General features: G+C 45.1%; 1 protein-coding gene across 1 annotated transcript in view; it reads left to right on the plus strand.

The window, feature by feature from the left end:
- Positions 1–4,174: 4,174 nt before the first annotated feature.
- LOC137533629 (cholesterol 24-hydroxylase-like) overlaps positions 4,175–25,047 on the plus strand; it is a 72,771-nt gene continuing 51,898 nt past the window's right edge. Inside the window, exons 1-3 of the mRNA XM_068254971.1 lie at positions 4,175–4,349; positions 7,465–7,542; positions 20,543–20,624. Of these exons, the coding sequence (XP_068111072.1) occupies positions 4,216–4,349; positions 7,465–7,542; positions 20,543–20,624 (294 nt within the window). The 5' untranslated portion in view covers positions 4,175–4,215. The remainder of the gene's footprint in view (positions 4,350–7,464; positions 7,543–20,542; positions 20,625–25,047) is intronic.

Consider the following 25,047-nt stretch of genomic DNA (forward strand, 5'->3'; position numbering starts at 1 on the left):
ATGTTTGCAAGGGGAACTCTCAAGCCATCTGCAAAAATGTTTACAATATAATGAAACGGTTAAGAAAAAATTTACCTCTTTTGGTACAAAAATCGTGCATCAATTAAACGTCGCGGAGGTTGAGCCGCCCACCAGCAAGCACGAAAATACTCAGAATAATTCTGACAATACTTTCCCACCTACTTTTTACTACTTTTCAATTGCAGAGTTCTAAAAAGTTACACAGAAAATGATCTCCGAGCAATGCTTATGTCCTACACAGAGCCAGATAATCCACAAGGCAAACCTAGGCAGTTGCCTAGGGCCTAGAGAGAGTCTAAGGGCCTGATAGATGCTAGCCCATACCCCCCCCGCCCCCAACCAAATCTTACTAAAAAGCCAGGTGACCATCAGCTGGTGGGCAAAAACTGCTGTCTTGCCTACGGCCCCATCTTGAGGCTGGGTTCACATATGACATAGCGTGAAAGGCTGTGTTTTATGTCATGTTTTATTGATGTTGTGTGCATTTTTTATGCGTTTTTACTGCGTTTGTGAAGCATTTTTGATGCGTTTTGCGTGCATTTTAATGCGCTTATATATTTTGATTTATGCAAATCACTTGGACGACAACAGGAAGCGGAAATACAGCAAAAAAAAACATTTATTTTGGGGAAAATAAACGCATATAAAAATACACGAAAAACGCATACCATTGCGTTCCCATTGACTCTCATCATGTGCATTTTTGATGCGTCTATGAACATTATGCAACAAAACCTGCGGTTTTAAAAATGCAGGTTCAAAAATGCTTATGCGGTTTTTATATGCGTTTTTCCTGTGGCCCATAGACTTCCGTTAGTGGCAAAAACGCAGTGTTTCCCGCAACGCTACCTTTTCTGCTATGTGTGCACCCAGCCTGAAGGACAACTAAAGTGAGAGGGATATGGAGGCTGCCATATTTATTTTCTTTTAAACAATACCAGTTACCTGCAGCCCTGCTGATCTATTTGGCTGCAGTAGTGTCTGAATCACACCAGAAACAAGCATGCAGCTAATCTTGTCAGATCTGACAATAATGTCACAAACACCTGATCTACTGCATGCCTGTTCAGGGTCTATGACTAAAAGTATTAGAGGCAGAGGATCAGCAGGACTGCCAGGCAACTGGTATTGTTTAAAAGGAAATAAATATAGCAGCCTCCATATCCCTTTCCCTACAATTGTCCTTTAATCCTTTTCTGGTTCCATAGAGAAACAGCTGTAGGGAGATCAGCATGCTTTACTGGTGCTGCTATACCAGTGGCGTAGCTAAGGAGCTGTGGGCCCCGATGCAAGTTTTACAATGGGGCCCCCAAGCATTCTATATATAACAATTGATACGGCGCACCAAAACCTGCCAATGGCAACCACAGTGTCAGAGGCAGGGGCGTAGCAATAGGGGTTGCAGAGGTAGCGGCCGCATCGGGGCCCCGAAGGGCCCTCCCTCAACTGCAGTATTAGCTCTCTATTGGTCCTGTGCTCATAATAATCACTTCTATAGATACTTTGAATAGTGGTAATCAATAACAAAGTGTTCCCCATCCCCTTCTTTCACCTCTGACACTGTAGTTGCTATTGGCAGGTTTTGGTGCGCCGTATCAATTGTTATGTAAAGAGTGCTAAGGGGGCCCCATTATAAAACTTGCATCGGGACCCACAGCCCCTTAGCTACGCCACTGGTCAGAGGTGCAAGAAGAGGATGGGAAACAGCTTGTTAATGATTACCACTATTCAAAGCATCTATAGAAGTGATTATTATGAGCACAGGACCAATAGAGAGCTAATGCTGTAGTTGAGGGAGGGCCCCTCTGGCCCAAGGGCCCCGATGCGGTGGCTACCTCTGCACCCCCTATTGCTACGCCCCTGTGCTATACATTCCCTTTCATGGTAACGCTTTAGAATTGCCCTCTGTGACCCGCTGTAGGGGTGACGTCACTCACCTGAGCAAGCAAGGAAGAAATATTGTGTAATGTAACACTGCTTGATAAGCCTCTGCCACGGTCAGTTACGGGTAAAACCAGGCTGTGATGATAAAGAAGTGAATGCAGTAAATTATTCAGGATACCCACTTTTACCATCATTTTCATGGTTTCAGAATCAGAAATGCTTCCTATAGATGTATATTGCTGGGCATTGGTATGTAGCCCCGCCCTCCCAGTGATGCTTAGCCTAGGCTGTTTAGCTATGCAGAATTCTGCTCTCAGAGCATTCTGGGAGACCGGAATGCACAGAAATAAACATTTCGCTCCTGACAGGGCTAATGATGTTGCTACCTGTGATAAATTAAAAAAAATGTAAATCAGGAGAGGAAAGATTTTTACAATGGGCGAATACCGACTTTAATTACATTTATTTATTAATTATGTTATTTTCACTACAGTTCCTATTTACAGCATAAAGGAGGCTTTTCCCTGGTGAGCCAGTAAGAGCAGCTGTCACACACATACATACGTCTTTTCTTTTGTAAAATGTGACAGGAACATTTTTAGGGCCTAAACACACTTACACCCTTCTGTACATTTTCCAGCAATGAGCAACCACCTGTTCTTTACAGAGTACATAGTCATGTCACTGACTGTCCTCAGAGAAGCTCACAGTCTAATCCTACCATAGTCATAGTCTAATGTCCTTCCATATTATTATTATGTGTTTATATAGCACTGACATCTTCTGCAGCACTTTACAGAGTACATAGTCATGTCACTGACTGTCCTCAGAGGAACTCACAGTCCAAACCCCCACCATAGTCATAGTCTAATGTCCTACCATATTATTATTATGTATTTATATAGCACTGACATCTTCTGCAGCACTTTACAGAGTACATAGTCATGTCACTGACTGTCCTCAGAGAAGCTCACAGTCTAATCCTACCACAGTCATAGTCTAATGTCCTTCCATATTATTATTATGTGTTTATATAGCACTGACATCTTCTGCAGCACTTTACAGAGTACATAGTCATGTCACTGACTGTCCTCAGAGGAGTTCACAATTTAACTTCCCAGCAAGGCGGTAATCCCGAGTGTAGCTCGGGCTAGCCGCCGGGAGCTCTATGTAGAGTATAGCGCGCAGTGGGAGCTTTCACTCACCTCCCGAGGGATCCAGATGTCGGTAGCCATTCTCCTTTCTGTCCTCTGAGGCTCTGAAACACTCAGGTGAGATCGCTGTCATTGATCTCTCCAAAGAGTTACAGCACCACCCGGAGGACGGAGGTAAAATTGCAGCTTTGGAGCCCCGGAAGGTGAGTGAGAGCAGGGGCTACTGCTGGCATTCTGGCGGCATGATTCTTTCCTGATTTTAGAGTCTGAAACCTTTTAAAAAAGACCCTAAAATCCGGAAATAATCATACCACCGGGGGGGTGCCTTGTCATACATATTATTATGTATGACAAGGGAATACACTCTGTACAGCGCTGCATAATATGTCGGCGCTATATAAATACTAAGATAAATAAAATAAAATATAGCACTGACATCTCATGTCACTTTACAGAGTACATAGTCATGTCACTGGTTGTCCTCAGAGGAGCTCACAATCTAATCCTACCATAGTTATAGTCTAATGTCCCACCATATTATCATTATGCATTTGTATAACACTGACATCTTCTGCAGCACTTTACAGGATACATAGGTATGTCACTGACTGTCCTCAGAGGAGCTCACAATCTAATCCTGCCATAGTCATAGTCTAATGTCCTACCATATTAATATAATGTATTTATTTAGCACTGACACCTGCAGCACTTTACAGAGTACATAGTCAAGTCACTGACTGTCCTCAGAGATGCTCACAATCTAGTCCCTACCATAGTTATAGTTACATAGTTATTTGGGTTGAAAAAAGACATACGTCCATCGAGTTCAACCAGAGGCTCCTACCATATCTAAGGCCAGTTTGAGGAGGGCGCTGATTCATGTATTTGTATGTATGGGAAGAAAGCAGTGTGTCTGCAGAAAACATGCAAACATATACAGCATTGCCCATGTTAGGAATGATCCCCATCTGATCTCCCAGTAAGGCAATACTGAACAATGTAGCACTCCTTTTAGATAAGCGGACGTTTCCGCGTACAGCTCGTCCCTTGCTCCGCCCACGGCTCCTGTATACACTTATCAGCAGCAACCGTCAGTATATCTGTGCTCACTTAGTGTGCAGGGCACAAGTTGTACGGCATTTATACAGTCACTACAATGCTCTGGGCTCTGATCTCCTGGGCTGCCCTGCTTCTACTGGGCCTGGTGGTCTTCTGCTTCCTCCTCTACTGCGCCTACATCCACTACACCCACCTGAAGTATGACCACATCCCCGGACCCCCGAGAGACAGGTGAGTCATCTGCCAAGTGCTACGTTTCACAGTCTGCTATAGACATACTATGTTTAAAGTGGACCTGAACTCTTTCAAAGAATTGCACCCTGTGTGTATTTAGAGAGTTTCATCTGTCTAATTCCCCCTTATCTGTGTGTAATCTCAAGTTGTAATTTGATCCCTTCTCTGGATCAGCTGACTGCTACGGCAGATAAGGCAGATAAGCTTATTTCAAAGCACAGGATGCTAACAATATGTCTGCTTCCATGAATCAGGAAGTAGAAACAGTGCAGATGTTGCAGGTTTTGAATCAGCTGTAACAAAGAAATGTTTTTTTCCTCTAAATTTTATTATGCTGTTTCATGTCTTTTAGAGCAGAGAGGACATTCTGAGTTCAAGTCTGCTTTGAGGGTTCTTTCACACTGCAGGCGTTTTCTGCCTTTTTGTATCACGCAGGCGATTTTTAAACGCTTGTGCAATGAATGTCTATGAGAATGCTCATATCAGCGCGGGTCGTGCGATGTGCGGGCAGCAAAGCGGTGCCTGGACCATTTTTGGGGCGATTCCGCCTCAATGGAAGGTATAGGAGAAACGCAAATCGCTCACAAAATCACTTTGTGCAGGAATTGCGTTCGCGTTTTTAAGAATAAATACATTGTATTTATTGTTTTCCAGGTCAAAGAGTTCACTTCATGACTTGAGTCAGGGAGTGAAAAAACACAATCACTCTGAAAAAGTAGTTATAGAAGCTCTTTTCAAAAGCCGCAGCGCCCACCCGAGCGCCGGGAGGAGAAAAAAAACTCCTCCAAAAATGAGAAACGCGAACGCTAAAGTAAACGGAACGCAATGTGAACGAATCCTAAAGGACACCTGAAGTGAAAAGATATGGAGGCTGTCATAAGCAGTACCAGTTGCCTGGCTGTCCTGCTGACCTCTTTGGCTGCAGCAGTGTGTGAATCACCCACCTGAAACAAGCATGCAGCTAATCCAGACTTCAGAAAGAGCATCTGATCTGCATGCTTGTTCAGGGACTATGGCTAATTGTATTAAAGGATAACTGAAGCGAGAGGGATATGGAGGCTGCCTGCCATATTTATTTCCTTTTAAGCATTACCAGTTGCCAGGCAGTCCTGCTGATCCTCTGCCTCTAATACTTTTAGTCAAAATATGTGTGTGACAGCGCTCCTCTTCAAAACCTACAACCAAAACACAGATAAAAGTTGCACATAGTGCATTACTGTTTTTTCAAGTAACAGATTTACATGCGCCCCCAGACACGTGCAAAAGTGATACAAAGTGCTCCACTCGTGCTGAGCAGCAACCCCCTCACACCAGCAGCTCACCAGATGGACACCACCTCACAATCCAGGTGAGTCTAGCGCTGAGCCTTAGAGCGGCCAACTTCAAATATTAGCCTCCACAATGCGTATGTCCACAGCGGGATCAAATCCTCTTTAATGTGCAGTTCCACTTGTAAAAATACATAAAAACATACATAGCGTGATACAGTCCAGATATTTAGCAAGGCCTGCGCAGTGTCAGCGCACTCACGTGATTTAAGAAGGTATCAGGCATCTCGGGCCTCATAGCCCAACAGTATCTAGCTGCTATCAGCGGTGCCGGCGTCCCGATATTCCGCTCCCTGCAGCTGTTACTTCCTCGGTGTGTGCGCCTCTTCCTTGTCGCCCAGTGACGTCATTGCTCCTGGTCACGCCCACTAATACTTTTAGCCATAGCCCCTGAACAAGCATGCAGCAGATCAGGTGTTTCTGATATTACTGTCAGATATGACAAGATTAGCTGCATGCTTGTTTCTGGTGTGATTCACACACTACTGCATCCAAATAGACCAGCAGGGTAGCCAGGCAGCTGGTATTGTTTAAAAGGAAATAAATATAGTAGCCTCCATATTCTTCTCACTACAGTTGTCCTTTAAGGTGGGCATACATCTCTCGACTTGGTGAGAGATGTATAGCCTATTGAATCGGATGAAAATTAAGATTTTAACCACTTAGCAACCTTTGCCACGCTTATCTACGCCCCTTTAAAATTCACCTGGGTCACAGGGGCGTAGATAGGCATCTCCTGTTTGTTTTCCCGCTGTGAGCGTTCACATGCGCGATCGCGTGCACGCGGATGCGCGGTCGCGTGCACGCGGATGTGCGGCCGCGTTCGGCACCCGCTGGTCAGCCAATCAAAGTGCTTACAAGTTTGAATGAGCACTGCCAAAGCCAATGACAGTGCTCATTCATGCAGAATGTGTGTAAACATTGAATCAGTCACTATGCTGTTACAGTTACTGAGATCACTTGTGAGAGGATCTCAGATAACTAATACAGCATTAGTGAGTGATCAGCATCAGTGAGGGTTTTTAAAAATAAATTATACCCCCATTAAGCCCATTAACCCTTGCCTCCCTGAAATATTAAAATTGCTGTGGTTTTTAGGTGAAAAACCCTGTGGTAGAGAAGTGGTTAAAGGATACTCTGAAATGTGACATAATGAGATAGAAATGTGTATGTACAGTGCCTAGCACACAAATAACTATGCTGTGTTCCTTTTTCCTTTCTCTGCCTGAAAGAGTTAAATATCAGGTATGCAAGTGGCTGACTCAGTCCTGACTCAGACAGGAAGTGACTACAGTGTGACCCTCACTGATAAGAAATTCCAACTATAAAACACTTTCCTAGCAGAAAATGGCTTCTGAGAGCAAGAAAGAGGTAACAAAAAGGGGAATTTCTTATCAGTGAGGGTCACACTGTAGTCACTTCCTGTCTGATTCAGGACTGAGTCAGCCACTTACATACCTGATATTTAACTCTTTCAGGCAGAGAAAGAAAAAAAGGAACACAGCATAGTTAATTGTGTGCTAGGCACTGTACATACACATGTCTATCTCATTATGTCACATGTCACTTCGGGTATCCTTTAAGAGAGAAAAAGTAATAACTATGCAATCCTAGTGATCAGGTGATCAGGAGTCAATCAGCATGGCTCCTCATTCATTGCAGCAGGTGTCAGCTGTCAAAGCGCGCAAGAATGCTGCATTAATACATTATGTGTCAGCAACTAGCATTCATATAAGGTCAGTTAATTTTAGTATGGGCGGTCTTTTTTTTTTTTTTTGTCACAGCTTCCTGATGGGTCATTCCCCAACATTTATGAAACTGACCAAGGACAACGGCATCATCTATGATTGTCTCCTGGACTGGTAAGTGACACATTCCCCAAAAGAGGCCTCCACTGGTTAATTGCCAGATGGGAGGAGGCGCCTTAATTGTGATACAATGTGTAGTGACAGTAATAGGAACAGTCTTACCTCGTGATAAGAGGTTACGATTTTTATTGTTAGACACCAATAAAAAGACAACACGTTTCACAGGACTTGCCTGCTTCCTCAGGTCAGTACAAGACAGTGTCTAAGCTATCAAGTAAATTTGGCCCCCTGAAACTGAGATACACAGCTCAGACACTGTCTTGCATTGACCCGAGGAAGCGGGGAGGTCATGTGAAACGAGTTGTCTTTTTATTGGTGTCTAATAATAAAAATCTTAACCTCTTAAAGGACTTCCGAGGCCAAATGTTCCCCCAAAAAATAAAAAAAGTTAGATACCTGTATAACTTTGGTGGACACTAAGGACGCCGTCCGTGCCCTCCGTGCCGTTCCGCCGGGTCCCCACCTCTCAATATCCCCCTGAATGGCTCCCGACCCCACGGCCAGGGTGGGGCTCTGCTGCCTGTATAAATATGGCCGCCGGCGCTGGCCGCGGCTGCGCACTCCGCATGGCCTGTACTGCGGCTGCGCAGCACTAGGGCCAACTCCCCGATGCACGCAACAGGCTGTTTCCTGTAGCGTGGATCGGGGGGTTGGCCCTAGAGCTGCGCCGGCGGCCATCTTTATACAGGCAGCAAAGCCCGACCCTGGCCGTGGGGTCGGGAGCCATTCGGGGGGATATTGAGAGGCGGGGACCCGGCAGAACGCCACGGAGGGCGCGGCCGGCGTCCTCCGTGTCCACCAAAGTTATACAGGTATCTAACTTTTTTTTATTTTTTGGGGGAACATTTGGCCTCAGAAGTCCTTTAACAAGAAGACTGTTCCTATTACTTACCTCCTCTCACTATACATTGTATCACAATTGCGGCACCTCCTCCCATCTTGCATTGTCTCCTCCCCTGTCCCAGGGGTTACCTCTGCGACTACATGCAGCGGTCTTTTTTTTTGCCCTTGTTTTTTTCTGGAGCACAACCCATGTTGACCCAACCGAGTCATCATAAACGAGTGTAGACGGACCTTCTCCACATACCCCAAATTGTGGTTGCCTATGGCAACTCACGTTTGTGAAAAGTAGTTATTTCTTTACGCAGGGCTGGATTTACCATAAGGCACTGTAGGCATGTGCCTACAGGCGCTTGATTTATTTAATTTATTTAAGTATTTATATAGCGCCAACATATTACACAGCGCTGTTCAGAGTATATAGTCTTGTCACTAACTGTCCCTCAGAGAGGCTCACAATCTAATCCCCACCATAGTCATGTGTCTGTGTATCATGTAGTACATGTATAGGGCCAATTTTTAGGGGTAAGCCAATTAACTTATCTGTATTTTTTGGATGTGGGAGGAAACCGGGGTGCCCGGAGGAAACCCAGACAGACACGGGGAGAACATACAAACTCCATGCAGATGTTGACCTGGCTGGGATTCGAACCGGGGACCAGGGATGCTCGGATGTGCCTCATCCACGAATTCGGAAATCCGCGTGGTTGCAAAAAAAAATCCGCATTCGGCCCCGCCGCATGCGGATTTTCGTCCGCGTCCACGCAACCACGCGGATTTTTTCCCGTGAATGGCGTAATCACGCGCGGATTCACGCCCGGAGGCGGATTTTCTTTTAACGTTAATAACAAAGCCCCCATACATGCTACAGTCCCCCAAATAGCATGGATTATCGAGGTTATAAGGGGCAACATAACTTCAACATAAAAAATTCCCCCCCAAAATTTTTTTCTAGAGAAAATGGATTTTAAAGTGAAATCAACACTTTAAATGGGGCTATTAATTGGTAATAAGTGGTTTCAAAAAGGGATATACGCGTTAAGCAGTCAAAGAGGTGAAGTTCCAATGGCACTTGGCGGCGAAGGTACCGCTGGAGGAGGATGAGTGGCTGACGGCAAAAAGGCTCCAGAGAGGTTTTTTTTTTTTTTTTTTTTTTTTTTTTTTTGCAGCAATTAGCAATGACATCGCAGCAGAGTTGTCAGTGGACACGGGCAGTGTGAACGCAGAGTGCAGTGGTGGTAGCGACTGAGTCAGGAGAAGAACTATGCGGGCGGTCAGTTCAGCAGCACAGAAGGACCACGGCAACATACTGGTGGTAGTAGTAGCAGCACAGCGTCATAGTGCTGGCCAAAAAATTAAATGCACCCGGTGACCCGGGCAGTGTGAACGCAGAGTGTAGTAGCGACTGAGTCAGGAGGACAAAGCGGGCGGTCAGTTCAGCAGCAGCAGCACAGTAGTAGTAGCACAGCGTAATAGTGCTGGCCAAAAAATTAAATGCACCCGGCGACCCGGGCAGTGTGAACGCTGAGTGTAGTAGCGAATGAGTCAGGAGGACAAAGCGGGCGGTCAGTTCAGCAGCAGCAGCACAGTAGTAGTAGCACAGCGTCATAGTGCTGGCCAAAAAATTAAATGCACCCGGCGACCCGGGCAGTGTGAATGCAGAGTGTAGTAGCGACTGAGTCAGGAGGACAAAGCGGGCGGTCAGTTCAGCAGCAGCAGCACAGTAGTAGTAGCACAGCGTCATAGTGCTGGCCAAAAAATTAAATGCACCCGGTGACCCGGGCAGTGTGAACGCAGAGTGTAGTAGCGACTGAGTCAGGAGGACAAAGCGGGCGGTCAGTTCAGCAGCAGCAGCAGCAGCACAGTAGTAGTAGCACAGCGTCATAGTGCTGGCCAAAAAATTAAATGCACCCGGCGACCCGGGCAGTGTGAACGCAGAGTGTAGTAGCGACTGAGTCAGGAGGACAAAGCGGGCGGTCAGTTCAGCAGCAGCAGCACAGTAGTAGTAGCACAGCGTCATAGTGCTGGCCAAAAAATTAAATGCACCCGGCGACCCGGGCAGTGTGAATGCAGAGTGTAGTAGCGACTGAGTCAGGAGGACAAAGCGGGCGGTCAGTTCAGCAGCAGCAGCACAGTAGTAGTAGCACAGCGTCATAGTGCTGGCCAAAAAATTAAATGCACCCGGTGACCCGGGCAGTGTGAACGCAGAGTGTAGTAGCGACTGAGTCAGGAGGACAAAGCGGGCGGTCAGTTCAGCAGCAGCAGCAGCACAGTAGTAGTAGCACAGCGTCATAGTGCTGGCCAAAAAATTAAATGCACCCGGCGACCCGGGCAGTGTGAACGCAGAGTGTAGTAGCGACTGAGTCAGGAGGACAAAGCGGGCGGTCAGTTCAGCAGCTCAGAAGGAGGACCATGGCAACTTACTGGTAGTAGTACCATAACACCAAAAAATTAACCAAGGTAGGCACTAGGCAGGTAGTAAATGTCTTTATAAAGGCAGGCATAGTTAACAACAGCACATGCAGCAGCCACTTCATGTCCCCCTGTGTCCGACAATAGGGGCCAGAAACTCACCTTCCACCCAAGCCTGGTTGATTTTCAGGAAGGTGAGTTTGTCCACAGAGGCGTGGGAGAGCCGAGAGCGCTTCTCTGTGACCACGCCACCGGCCGCACTAAAGCATCTCTCTGAGAGGACACTGGAAGAAGGGCAGGATAGGAGTTCCAGGGCGTACTGGGAAAGCTCGCTCCAGATGTCCAGTCTCTTGACCCAGTACTCCAAGGGGTCCACGGGGCTGTCGGTGTCATTGAGCCCGCTGGATGACCCCATATAGTCAGACACCATGGTGGTCAGTCGTTGCTTGTGCTGGTTGGTGGTGGATGCTGTGGCGGGCACCTCTGTTCTGGGCTGCTGCACTGCATACAGGCTCTTGCTTAGGCTCTTCAGGTCTCCGGGGCGCCAGTTGCTGCTGCTGCTGCTGGTGGTTGTTGTTGTGCTGCTAGTGGCAATGGCAGGCACCTCTTGCTGGCTTGGCAGAGCAGTTACAGTGGGGGTGGAAGGCTGGGGGAATGCTTCCAGTAGTCTGCGCACAAGGGCCTCCTTCAACTCCCTTGTGCGTTGCTCGGTGGTGGATGGCGTCATTAAGTCTCCCAGCTTCCCCTTCAGACGGGGATCAAGCATCAAGGTAATCCAGATGTCCTCCCTTGAACGCATCTGGATCACCCGGGGGTCCCTGCGAAGGCAGCGCAACATGTGCACAGCCATGGGAAACAAGTGGGCCCTGCCAGCAAGATCTTCCTCGTCCTCGCCATTGTCCCATAACGCATGCCTGTCCTCTTCCTGTGCCATGTCGTTGTCCTCCTCAAACCGCCATCCACGTACAACGCCTGCTGCACTCTGCTCCTCCTCCTCCTCCTCCTCATTCAGGTTAGGGACCTCCAACTCTTCCACTACCTGCACAGTACAAGGTCACTGAAGGATGCAGTGGGCACAGCACAAGGTCACTGAAGGATGCAGTGGCCACAGTACAAGGTCACTGAAGGATGCAGTGGGCACAGCAGTGGGCACTGGATATACAACTAGGTCACTGAAGGATGCAGTGGCCACAGTACAAGGTCACTGAAGGATGCAGTGGGCACAGCAGTGGGCACTGGATATACAACTAGGTCACTGAAGGATGCAGTGGGCACAGTACAAGGTCACTGAAGGATGCAGTGGGCACAGTACAAGGTCACTGAAGGATGCAGTGGCCACAGTACAAGGTCACTGAAGGATGCAGTGGGCACAGCAGTGGGCACTGGATATACAACTAGGTCACTGAAGGATGCAGTGGCCACAGTACAAGGTCACTGAAGGATGCAGTGGGCACAGCAGTGGGCACTGGATATACAACTAGGTCACTGAAGGATGCAGTGGGCACACAAGGATGTCACACTGTGTAACGAGATGCTCATATGCCAGCGAGCGAGCGAGCAGTGGGCACTGGGCACGGCACAAGGTCACTGACAGAATGAATGAACAGCGCTGGCAGAGAGTGGCGGCGCCGGTGGTGTGACTGGCTGCCTGCAAATAGTACAAGTGTATAACTGTCACTGGAATATACAAGTGAACACTGCAGCTGCACTAACCTGCCTGCCTGCACTCTACACACAGATAATCCCCACTCCCACTACACTGCAGCACTGAACCTGCCTGCACAGCACTACACACAGTTAAATAATCACTAGACTCCCACACTCCCACTACACTACACTGACTACAACTAACTACAGCAATCACTCACTGACTAGCTAATTGTGTACAGTATAAGAACAGTGTTAGCAAAAAAAACGCTTTGTTTTTAACACAATAAATGCACTTGCTCAAACAACAATGGCCTGGAGATAATCCTCTCAGCACCACAGTCTAACAAGGACAGAGCTTTTCCATCATGGCCGCCGCTTTATATTCAGGAGGGGAGGGCATAGCTCCCCTCCTGTGATTGGTTGCTAGGGCCTGGCTGGGGCACTCTGATTGGCCTGCAATGTGTCACTTCCGCATAGTTTGACGCATTTCCGCAAACCACGACTTCAGCCCCGGGTTTCACGAGCGTGAATGCGGATTTCTGTCCGCATTCACGCGAAGCCGAAGTAGATTTTCGTGGTTGAAAATCTATTCACGGCTTAGCGTGTCCGAGGCGGAATGCGTCAAAATGGTCGTGAATCCACGCGTAAGCGTGATCACGACCTGGCGGTGAGCACCACTGCCGGGGACCCAGGGCCTGATGATGAAAATACGGCTCACTCCCCTCCCTGAGTGCTTCTCTACCTCCTTCCTTATGCAGAGCCCTGAGAGGAGTGTAAATGTGAGGTTACTCACTGTTCTTTTGGTATTCCACTGACCAGATCTCCCCTCAGTCACAGGCACCTCTAGCTACTTAATTCTGAGGTTCTTCTAGCTACCTAAGGCTGCATTTCAACTTGTGCGGTGCGAATCACCACGGCAAAAATTCGCATGCGGATCCATGCGGGTCCATGCGAAATTTTATGCGAATTCGCATGGATGACGATGCATGCGAATTTAACCATGGCAACGCTGGTGTGCTTTTTCCATTGTTTCTATGCGAATTCGCATGAAAATTCGCATACCTAAACCTCATGCGAATTTCCTATTAAATACATTGTATGCGATTCGCATTGCGGTATGCGGTATGCGAATTCTGATGGCTCTGCCATGCGAATTTTTTCTGCACAGAAAAACGCAAAGGAATCCTGACAAGTGGAAACAGTCCCATCCACTTGTATTGCTATGCGAATTTGCATGCGAAAAACGCATGCGAATTCGCGATAGTGGAAATGAGCCCTAATAAATACTTAGGCTGCATTTCCACTTGTGTGGTGCGAATCGCTGCAGTAAAAATTCGCATGGATGACGATGTATGCGAATTTAACCATGGCAGTGCTGGTGTGCTTTTCCATTGTTTCTATGCGAATTTTTATGCGAATTCGCAAGAAAATTCGCATGCCTAAACCTCATGCGAATTTCCTATTACATACATTGTATGCGATTCGCATAGCGGTATGCGATATGCGAATTCTGATGGCTCTGCCATGCTAATTTTTTCTGCACAGAAAAACGCAAAGGAAGTGGAAACAGTCCCATTCACTTGTATTGCTATGCGAATTTGCATGCGAATTCGCAATAGTGGAAATGGGCCCTGAGGGGCATTGCCTCTAGCAATTTACTATTGAGGGTAATTCTGGCTACCTAATGCTAAGGGGCACCTGTAACTACCTATGACAGGCAAGGGAAGTAAGGGAGAGGTGACAGCTGGGACAGCCAGCACACTTGTGGTGCAGTTTAGTGAAGGTTTGTAGGTTCATGGAGGGCGTGGTCTAAGGTGCTAGGACAGCAGTGCCTATAGGCTCCTGTGAGGTAAATCCGGGCCTGTCCTTACATTTCCCATTTCCCAGAAATTCTACACTTTTGGGCCACCTGGTGCTCTCTTTGTCTCCTATTTTTTTTCCCGATACCTGGGTTTCCAAGTCTAAAATTCATCTACCTGACCCCCCAAAATCCCCCGGATAATTGGTTGCAAAACTTATAGATACTCTAAATGTATTTCCTGTGTTAATATTTATACCATTATTGACAAAATGCCAGAATATTATGCACCATTTTGCAAAGTGCATCGAACAGATCAGATCACTCATTAGTGCCTATACATTACTTGATTTTAAAATTAAGAAATTAAGCAATCGACTTTTTTGAGCAATCACCAACAGTGTGTTTGAACAAAAGGCAATCGACTAGTGGCCCACACACTGGAAGATTCTCATTCTCTAATCGATCTGAACGATGTTGTGTCTGGATGTGTTGAAAGCAAAAAGTCAGTCGACATCATGCAAACAGTAGCCAAACCCTTTATTATCCTTTACGATTGACCAATACTTATCATACTGGCCGATCAAATAAATTGTTCGAAATACCAGATATCAGACGATTTCTATGGATTGAGCAGAACTTAACATAATCTATTTCACCACAATCCAATAAAATGGTCAAATTGCATGGTCTAACATAAAGGAAATTGAGTAATGTATGGGCACCTTAACTGCCCCTGAATGGGCCTCCCAGTCTAAAATCCCTATTAAAGTCCAGGGCCAATCTGAATTGTGCTAGGGGAGGTACCTGTAACCTAGTACCAATCTGTTTTTGATAAATGGGAGTGGTGATGAAAGTGAGGCGGGACAATTTTTCTGGGGGATGGAGAAGGTACTGCAGAGCACAATGCCACCCCCAGTTTCCCAAAATTCAAAAATCCCTCACAAGTTAGGCGGCTTACAAAATCTCTCTGTGACTTTAAGCAATCGTGGAAGTCGGGACATTTAGCAGAATACATTTCTGCATTTTAAAGGACAACTGAAGTGAGAAGAATATGGAGGCTGCCATACATATTTATTTCCTTCTAAACAATACCAGTTGCCTGGCAGTCCTGCTGATCTATTTGGCTGCAGTAGTGACTCAATCACACCAGAAACAAGCATGCAGCTAATCTTGTCAGATTTGCCAATAATGTCAGAAACACCTGTTCTGCTGCATGCTTGTTCGGGGTCTTTGGCTGAAAGTATTAGAGGCAGAGGATCAGCAGGGCAGCCAGGCAACTGGTATTGCTTAAAGGGAAGGTCCAAGCAAAAAAAAAAAATGAGATTCACTTACCTGGGGCTTCTACCAGCCCCATGTAGCCATCCTGTGCCCTTGTAGTCACTCACTGCTGCTCCAGTCCCCCGCTGGCAGCTTTCTGACCTCGGAGGTCAGGGCCACATTGCATACATTTTTACACATTCCCGCTAGTGCAGGAACATTAACACATACATTTTTACGCGTTAGTGGTGAAACGCGTAAATTTTTGTTCCTGCACTAGCTGGAATGCGTAAAAATGTATGCAATGTGGCCCTGACCTCCGAGGTCAGAAAGCTGCCAGCGGGGGACTGGAGCAGCAATGAGTGACTGCGAGGGCACATGATGGCTGCATGGGGCTGGTAGAAGCCCCAGGTAAGTGAATCTCATTTTTTTTTTTTGCTTGAACCTTCCCTTTAAGGATGGGTGCACACATAACATAATGTGAAAGGCTGCGTTTTATGTCATGTTTTAATGTTGTGTACGTTTTTTGTGCTTTTTACTGGGTTTTTGGTGCATTTGTGATGCGTTTTTCATGCGTTTTAATGCGTTTGCAGTTTGCACATATTATTATTATTATTATTTAGTATTTATATAGCGCCGACATCTTCCGCAGCGCTGTACAGATTGTATTTTTCTTACTTAACTGTCCCTCTTAGGGGCTCACAATCTAATTCCTACCATAGTCCTATATCTATGTATTGTGTAGTGTAGTGTATCGTAGTCTAAGGTAAATTTTTTTTTTTTAGGGGGAAGCCAATTAACTTATCTGTATGTTTTTGGGATGTGGGAGGAAACCGGAGTGCCCGGAGGAAACCACGCAGACACGGGGAGAACATACAAACTCCTTGCAGATGTGGACCTGGCTGGGATATGCATTTTGCATGCGTTTTTATATTTCCATTTATGCAAATCACTAGGAAGACAACAGGAAGCGAAAATACAGCATCAAAAAATTATTTTTTGGGGGAAAAAAAGCATATAAAAACGCATGAAAAACGTACACCATTGCGTTCTCATTGACTTTTATTTTGTGCGCTTTTGATGCATCTATGAATATTATGCAACAAAACCTGCGTTTTAAAAAACGCAGGTTTGAAAACGCATACGTGTGTTTTGTTTTTTTTTATATGCGTTTTCTCCTGCGGACCATAGACTTCCATTAGTGGTAAAAAAAAACAGTGTTTCTGCTGTGTGTGCACCTAGCCTAAAAGGAAATAAATATGGCAGCCTCCATATCTCTCTCATTTCAGTTGTCCTTTAACCACTTCGCCGCCCGGGTACAGTATATCTACGCTCCTTTGGACTTCACTTCCCCGCCCGGAGCGTAGATATACGCACCCCTCGCCGCTGCCGCCGCTGTCCGCGCTCCCACTCGCACTCCCGCGATCGTGCACGCCACCGCCCGCTCGCCCGGAGATCAATGAACGGGAAAATCCATTCCCGTTCGTTGATCTCTGCCCCCGCAATGATCGGCATGCTTCTACGAGAAGCAGCGCGATCATTGTGAAAAAACTCAGTTTCCCCGCCTCCCTTCCTGCAAGCGTCCTTCCGACTCTTGCAGGACGCCTAAAAAAAATGTGGCCATCTTGTGGCCAAAAAGTAATACTACACCCAAACATTTTTTTCACATACAAATACATTATTTTTACTATTCATTTTAACTAATTAACTTCCACACTCCCCAATTGTTACCAATATTTTTTTTTTTTGAAATATTAAAATAAATTAAAAAAAATTACACTAAAAAAAAAAACTTAAATAGTTACCTTAGGGATTGAAATCTTTAAATAATTTATATCAAGAGGGTATAACACTGTTACTTTATAAATTATGGGCTTGTAATTAGGGATAGACACAAAACTGAAAAAAATGCACCTTTATTTGCAAATAAAATATTGGCGCCAAACATTGTGATAGGGACATAATTTAAATGGTGTAATAACTGGGACAAATGGGCATATAAGTTACATGTATTTTAATTATAGTAGCATGCATTATTTAAAAACTATAATGGCAGAAAAATGAAAAATAATGTTTTTTTTCCCAAATGTTTTCCTATTTTCCCATTAAAACACATTTAGAATAAAATAATTCTTGGCATAATGTCCCACCTAAAGAAAGCCTAATTGGTGGTGAAAAAAACAAGATATAGTTCATTTCATTGCGATAAGTAATGATAAAGTTATAGGCGGATGAATGTAAGGAGCGCTGAAAGGAGAAAATTGCTCGGATGCTGAAGGGGTAAAACCCCTCAGTTGTGAAGTGGTTAAAAGCTGCTAATGGGATCCATTGTAAAACTTCAGGTATTTGTGTGGTATGTATTTTTGCAATACTTATTAGTCCTATAGGTGAACTCCACAGGACCAACTTTCCACTTATTCCATAATGTCTTCTTTGATGAAGTTACATGCAGGAATCAGTTAGACCAAGGGGTGACAAACTCAATCACACAAGGGGCTGAAAACTAAAACAAAGTCAAAGTTTCAGCCAAATTGTTTATTAAGATTTAGCATAAGGGCCCATTTATACTTAAAGAGAACCAGAGACGAAGCACCCTCATGTATTTTATTACATTTATCAGTGGGAACATGACAGTAAACACCTATCATGCTTTTAGTTTTATTCTTCGCAGTCTAATCTATCGGTTATCAGCTGTGATAACAATCCACCGACTGATTCAGTCTAGGTTTGACCTGGAATCATTGTAGCTGAGTCACTCTTCTGTGGAGTCTTTTCAAGCCCAAGCCTGCCACCTCCTGTCTCAGATTTCCTACTCAGAGCTGTTGACATAGGAGGGGCTGCTGCTGCTGCCGAGAAAGAAGCTCTGGAACAGACAAGTGTATCTGTGTGCATTGTGCAGCCAGTCATTATCTACTGTATGCAGTTTCATTTCTATGAGAGACACTTCCTACAGGCAGCCACACAGCATGCCAGAATAATAAAGTTGAAAGCACACAGATAAAAGCCTGCAGCAGCCCTGCTTGTCTATAGTCTCATAGAGGCTAGACAGAACACCCAGAACAGCTTATAACCTGGAAGCAGAAGGGATATGAGCCGGCGGCCATATTGGATATTTCCTGGAGCAATAATGGATAAAAAAACACTCAAAAAGGCACACCAGAGTGGCGAAATTATCAGGTAGAGCATTTATTCTTTACAAGCTATTGACCGATAAGTTTATTTTGTGTGAATCGTTCATCTCTGGTTCCCTTTAATCAGTTGGTGTGCGTTAGTATGCGTTAGTACGCGTTTTTTCCATAGCAGTGCATTGTGAAAAAGATTTCAGTTAAAACACGTTAAGTGTGAAAGGTAACATTGGGAAACATGGGCATTACTTTGAAAATCAGTTTTCTTTCCGTTTTAACTGAGAGCAACTGATTAAGTGTAAAAGGGCCCTAAGGGTCCTTTTACACTTAATTTGCTGCGTTGGGCATGTGTTTGCGTTGGTACGCGTTAGTACGCGTTTTTCCCCCAAATGTAATAGAAAACCTATTTGTTACAATCCCCACACGCTGGCATCCGCAAAAAAAGAATACTTTACTCTTTTTTTTTGTTTGTTTCTATTACATTTGGGGGAAAAACGCGTACTAATGCGCACTAACGCAAACGCATGCGCATAGCAGTGGATTAAGTATAAAAGGACCCTAAACGTTGCCTAGAGCCCTTTTACACTTGATCCGCTGCATTTGGCATGCGTATGCGTTGGTACGCGTTGGTACACGTTTTCCCCCCAAATGTAATAGAAAACATATCCCAACACGTGACGTTGCCATCCGCAAAGAAGAGTACTGTACTCTGCCAGCGTGTGGAATTGGTTTTCTATTACATTTGGGGGAAAAAAACGCGTACCAACGCGTACCAACGCATATGCATGCCAAACGCAGCGGATCAAGTGTAAAAGGGCTCGTAGGGCCCGTTTCCACTAGCTGCCGTGCGTCCTGCAACACGCGCGGCGGCACTTCCTGGTTGTGAGAGGACGCAGCCGAATCTTGGAAGCCGTGCCATACACGGCTATGGGATTCGCTGCCCCCCGCACGGAAAAATGCTCACCCAGTGACCAACTGTGCAAAGTTTGAGAGCCCTACCATTAACAGTGTAAGAATGGCTACAGTTTACATTTTCCCAGTGAAGTTTATATTTGTCTCCGCCCACTTTTTGGTTATAGGGATAAAAAGTATCCTATACATGTTATTCCAGGTAGTGTACTATGTGTGTGCCAAATTTCATTCAAATCCATTCAGCCATTGTTGCGTGATTGAGTAACAAACATCCAAACTTTCACATTTATAATATTATTAGTATTAGTAAGATGGATTTTGAAGCATTATGCTATAGAAATATAAACTTACCCAGAATATCTGGCAGTGAGTTTATGTTAGGCATCATAAACACTCCAGTAATCTTAGTACACCCATTCCTTAGACCTTTTCATGGGGCAGGGGGGGGGGGGGGGGGAAGTAAAAGTGACTGTACAGCAGCACTAAAGGGCACTGTGCTACCAGCATAACTGCCAGGGATGGATTTCTGGGCAGTAGCTGGCCAAGGGGTGGCTGGACATGGTAGAGGGTTTACTGCATATAGAAGAAAAGGCTGCATATAGAATAGGAGGGGGTGCTGCACATGGAAGGGGAGCTTCAGGAAAGTTGGCATAGGGCTAGAAAAAGTATAAATCTGGCCTTGACAACTGCTATGTATTACCAACAGCAGCATTATTAGAAATGAGTGGGCCTCCCAGCAAGAGTTTTGATGCACCCTTTAAAATAAAAGAAGTGTTCCTCTGGCAGTAAAATGTACAAATCCCTGCCCTGCTCAGATTATATTGCACAGCTACTGCCTAGCGACAAGTCCGTACAACATTTGGGTGCCACAGTGTCACCCACAAGGTTCAGTTCAATCCTGGTGTACAACATACTGTATAACTATTTAATCATAAGTTTTTATACTGTTGCATAAACACAACGGTGGCTGGTTCTGTTTACATGGGTCTTGTTTTAGGGTTTTAAAGTACGGTCCGGTTGTGCGCATCAACGGCTTGCACAAGGTGTTTATGATTGTCACCGATCCTGAAGCAATCAAGGTAAGAGCGTTACAGCGTTACTTCTGAGACAAAATCGCTGATATGTTTACATATGTTTACCCCATCCTGTTCTTTTGATGAGAACCTGTAATATATATAACTAGCTGATGACCTGGCATTGCCCGGGTATGTATTTGGCTGGTGTTGGCTCCGCACACTTTTCTAACTAACACACAAACATTAAATGACCAAGTTTGTGAGCTTTGGGGTCCTTGGCATCAATAATTTATATTTTCCCAGTGAAATGAAACAAATTTGATTGGCTGTTTGTGGCTCCACCCCTTTTTCTGAATTTGTACCCCAGTCTCCCAATGACCAACTGTACCAGGTTTGAGGCTTGTGCCATTAACAGTGCAAGAATGGCAGCAATTTTATTGACATTAGGATCCTTGGTACGCATATCCACGCCCCTTTAAACTTCACGTGCGGATCAGGGGGGTAGATATGCATACTGCTGCCTTACTGTCGCGTTCACGATCCCCGCGCAGTTTTTGGTCGATCCACCGTCGCATCCCCCTCCTTCTGTGATCAGGATGTGGGAATCTTTATATTCTCAATTCCGATCACCGCTCCCGTGTCTTCCGAGAGCTTGAAAACGTCACACAAGCTCTCAGACCCCTCACTTCCTGTTAGTCCGTGTTCTATTAACCCTCCTGGCGGTCTAATCAATTTCACTAGGAGGGAGCGCAGCAGTTTTGTTTTTTTAAATCATGTAGCGAGCCCCGGGCCGATCCACCCCTCAGCGCTGCCTGGCACTGTTTGGCCAGGCAGCGCACGTGGTCTGGTGGGGGGGGGGGAGCGGCGCGGCGGATAGCGGCGATCGATCGCGGGGCGGCGGCGATCGGTGTGCTGACGCAGCTAGCAAAGTGCTAGCTGCGTGCAGCTAAAAAAATAGTAAGCAAATCGGCACAGCAGGGCCTGAGAAAACCTTCTGCGCGGCTTACCCCGAACTACCTGGTTACCGCCAGGAAGGTTAATAGCAACACGGTCTCAGTAGCACCATCTTGTGGCCAAAAAGTAAAAATACACATAATTATGCCAGCATACTGTTTTACATACAAAGTTTAATATTTTTTTTATTACATTTGTATTACATCCAACCCTGCCCCACAGTTACAGAAATAAAATACTTGTTTACATAAATAGTTACCTTAGGGACTTTTCTAATATGTCATGAGAGTATACTACTGTTAATTTTGCAAAAAAAAAAAAAAAGTCTTCTAAACTTTGTAATAACCGTGACAAATGGACAAATAAAATGTGTGGGTTTTATGTATCGAAGCACATTTTATTTTAAGATTATAATGGCTGAAAACCGAGAAATAATATATTTGTTTTTTTCCTTATTATTTCCTTTACAGTGCATATACAATAAAATAATTCATAGCAAAAACTACCACCCAAAGAAAGCCTAATTTGTGGCGAAAAAAACAATATATAGATCATTTCAGTGTGATAAGTAACAATAAAGTTATCGATCGATACACACACACGTCCGATTTTATATATATAGATTTAAATTTACTTTTTTAGATTTTGCTGTTTCATTATCTCTGCTCAATGGCACATTCATTGAAGTATGCCAGAGATAAAAATCTATGATCTATTGAACCTTCTTATCTCTTTCCTGCTCTCAGAAGCCATTTACTGCCAGGTAATTCTTTATCAGTGAGGGCTATGCTATAGTCCAACCCATTTCCGACCCAGATAAAAACTGTCACTTGCATACCTGATGTTTAACTCTTTCAGGCAGAGACTGAAAAAAAAGAATACAGCATATTTGTGTGCCTGGCACTGTCCATACACGTCTGTCTCATCATGTCACATGTCACCTCAGTATTCCTTTAAAGTGAACTCAAGGGGGTTGACCAAAAAAAAAATGCGTAAACTTACCTAGGTTGGAGGGAAGCCGTTGAATAGTCCAAAGGCTTCCCATGTCCTCCACATCCCCACCATTACCACGCGGACCCTGTGAACATATCAAGAGACAGATATGTTCTTGTGGCCGTTCTCCCTACCATGCATGGCCATACTCATGCAGGTGCAGTAGGACCGGACTCAAACATGCAGGGGAGCACAGTAACAAACTTTTAGAAGATCCAGGTCAGCGGTTGTGACAAGGAGGACGTGGGAGGCCTGTGGATGATCTCTCCTTAGGTAAGTATCAAACTTACATAAAATAGGCTGAAATAGCTGTTGTGGGCCCCAGACCTAACACTGTATTAGTGCTGGGAACCACTATGATTCCCTGCAGCACTTTAAAGTCGCCGCAACGCTGTGTGCATCGATTCCTAGTGCGATTGAGCTTGCATTTCCTGGCTATTAGAAGCGCTGTACAGTAAACTGTACACTGCTTCTGATTAGCGATTCAGGTGTTTTTTTTTTTAAAAATAAACTTTATTGTACTTACCAGGTGTCTGGATTTCCGGCTTGCGTCCATAGCCCCTCCCCCTAAAGCAGGGGTGTCAAACTCAAATAGAAAGTGGGCCGAAATTGTAGGGATCAGTGAATAATGGCGCACAGCGCCTATGCATAAAAATGGCGCCGCATTAAAAAGATACGCTTATCGCTATTTATCGTTAGTACTGCATAATAATGGCGCACAGGGAAAAAAGAAGAAAAACGGCACACACTAACGTTATTTATCAATAGTGGCACACACTAACGTTATTTATCAATAATGGCACACACTAACGTTATTTATCAATAGCGCCCTACATAAGCCAAACTGCAGACGTTATTTAACTGCAAAACGGGGAATTGATTTAATGTAACACTGTCAAGGTTAGGGTTAGGCACCACTGGGGGGGTCTTAAGGTTAGGCACCACCAGGGGGGTCTTAGGGTTAGGCACCACTAGGGTTAGGCACCACCAGGGGGGTCTTAGGGTTAGGCACCACCAGGGGGGTCTTAGGGTTAGGCACCACCAGGGGACTCAGTCTTAGGGTTAGGCACCACCAGGGGGGTATTAGGGTTAGGCACCACCAGGGGGTCTTAGGATTAGGCACCACCAGGGAGGTCTTAGGGTTAGGCAACACCAGGGGGGTCTTAGGGTTAGGCACCACCAGGGGGGTCTTAGGGTTAGGCACCACCAGGGGGGTCTTAGGGTTAGGCACCACCAGGGGGGTTTAGGGGTTAGGGATAGGTACAGAGAGAGCTGGTTCTGTGTGTTAACGGTAAATAACAATAAGGCTTTAACGTTAAATAACAATAAGGCTTTAACGTTAAATAGCGATAAGCGGCAAACGGATTAGCGGCAACACCGTGCGCCATTATTCGCAGGCGCCATTTTCAGATGGATGCGAAATTGTACACTGGGACATAGTCGGGGTTCCAACCTCAATGTTTACTGGCCACCTTCATAGTTACATAGTTATTTGGGTTGAATAAAAGACACGTCCATCGAGTTCAACCAGAGAACAAAGTACAACACCAGCCTCTTCCCTCACATATCCCTGGATCCCTGATCCAGAGGAAAGCGAAAAACCCTTACAAGGCATGGTCCAATTAGCCTCAAAAGGGAAAAAATTCCTTCCCGACTCCAGATGGTAATCAGATAAAGATCACTGGGTATTACCTAGTAATTGTAGCCATGGATGTCTTTCAACGCAAGGAAAGCATCTAAGCCCCCTTTAAATGCAGGTATACATAGCTCCCAACTGTCCCTTTTTCGGAGGGACAGTCCCTTTTTGGGAGCCCTGTCCGTCTGTCCCTCTTTCGCCCTCATTTGTCCCTCTTTTAGGACTTTGTCCCTCTTTCTATATAAATATATATATTTCTATACTAAAAATGTGTTTGATTGACTCTAAACTTTATTCCCATCCTTTAAATTGATATATTACTAATTTTAAAATGTTACTATGAAGGAAAATGAACCAGGATAGAAAGGACCAGGGTGGTTTGAATTATAAAACAACATATTTTTCTTATGAATTTTTTATGGTTTGCGTGACTCGATGCGTGGTGGGCGTGGCCAGGGGTGTGGCTTAAAGCGGAATGTAACCCTGCATTTCAACTTTGCTCTAAAACATTATTTACAGTATATTATATGCAACCAGCATTTTTTTTTTTACTAGACCAGCATTGGAAGGGTTACACAGAGCTTTAACGTTCCTGGAGAGAACTGCAGACGCATCCGAAGCTTACATAGATACATTTTGTTTACATAAATGTATCTGAGTGTTGAATGTGACCGCACTCTCTCTGACTGAGAAGAAGCTGGAGGACAGCCAAAGAGTGTGTAACATTTATCACTTGTTACATTCTATTTAGTTAAATGTATCTATCTGAACTACTGCATATCTCTCCACCAAACTTTAAAACTCTGTGTTTAACCCTTCCAATGCTGGTTTAGTAAAAAAAAATGCTGGTTGCATATAATATGCTGTAAATAATGTTTTAGAGCAAAGTTGAAATGCAGGGTT

The sequence above is a fragment of the Hyperolius riggenbachi genome, chromosome 9 (genome assembly GCF_040937935.1).
Source record: "Hyperolius riggenbachi isolate aHypRig1 chromosome 9, aHypRig1.pri, whole genome shotgun sequence".
Taxonomy (NCBI): Eukaryota; Metazoa; Chordata; class Amphibia; order Anura; family Hyperoliidae; genus Hyperolius; species Hyperolius riggenbachi.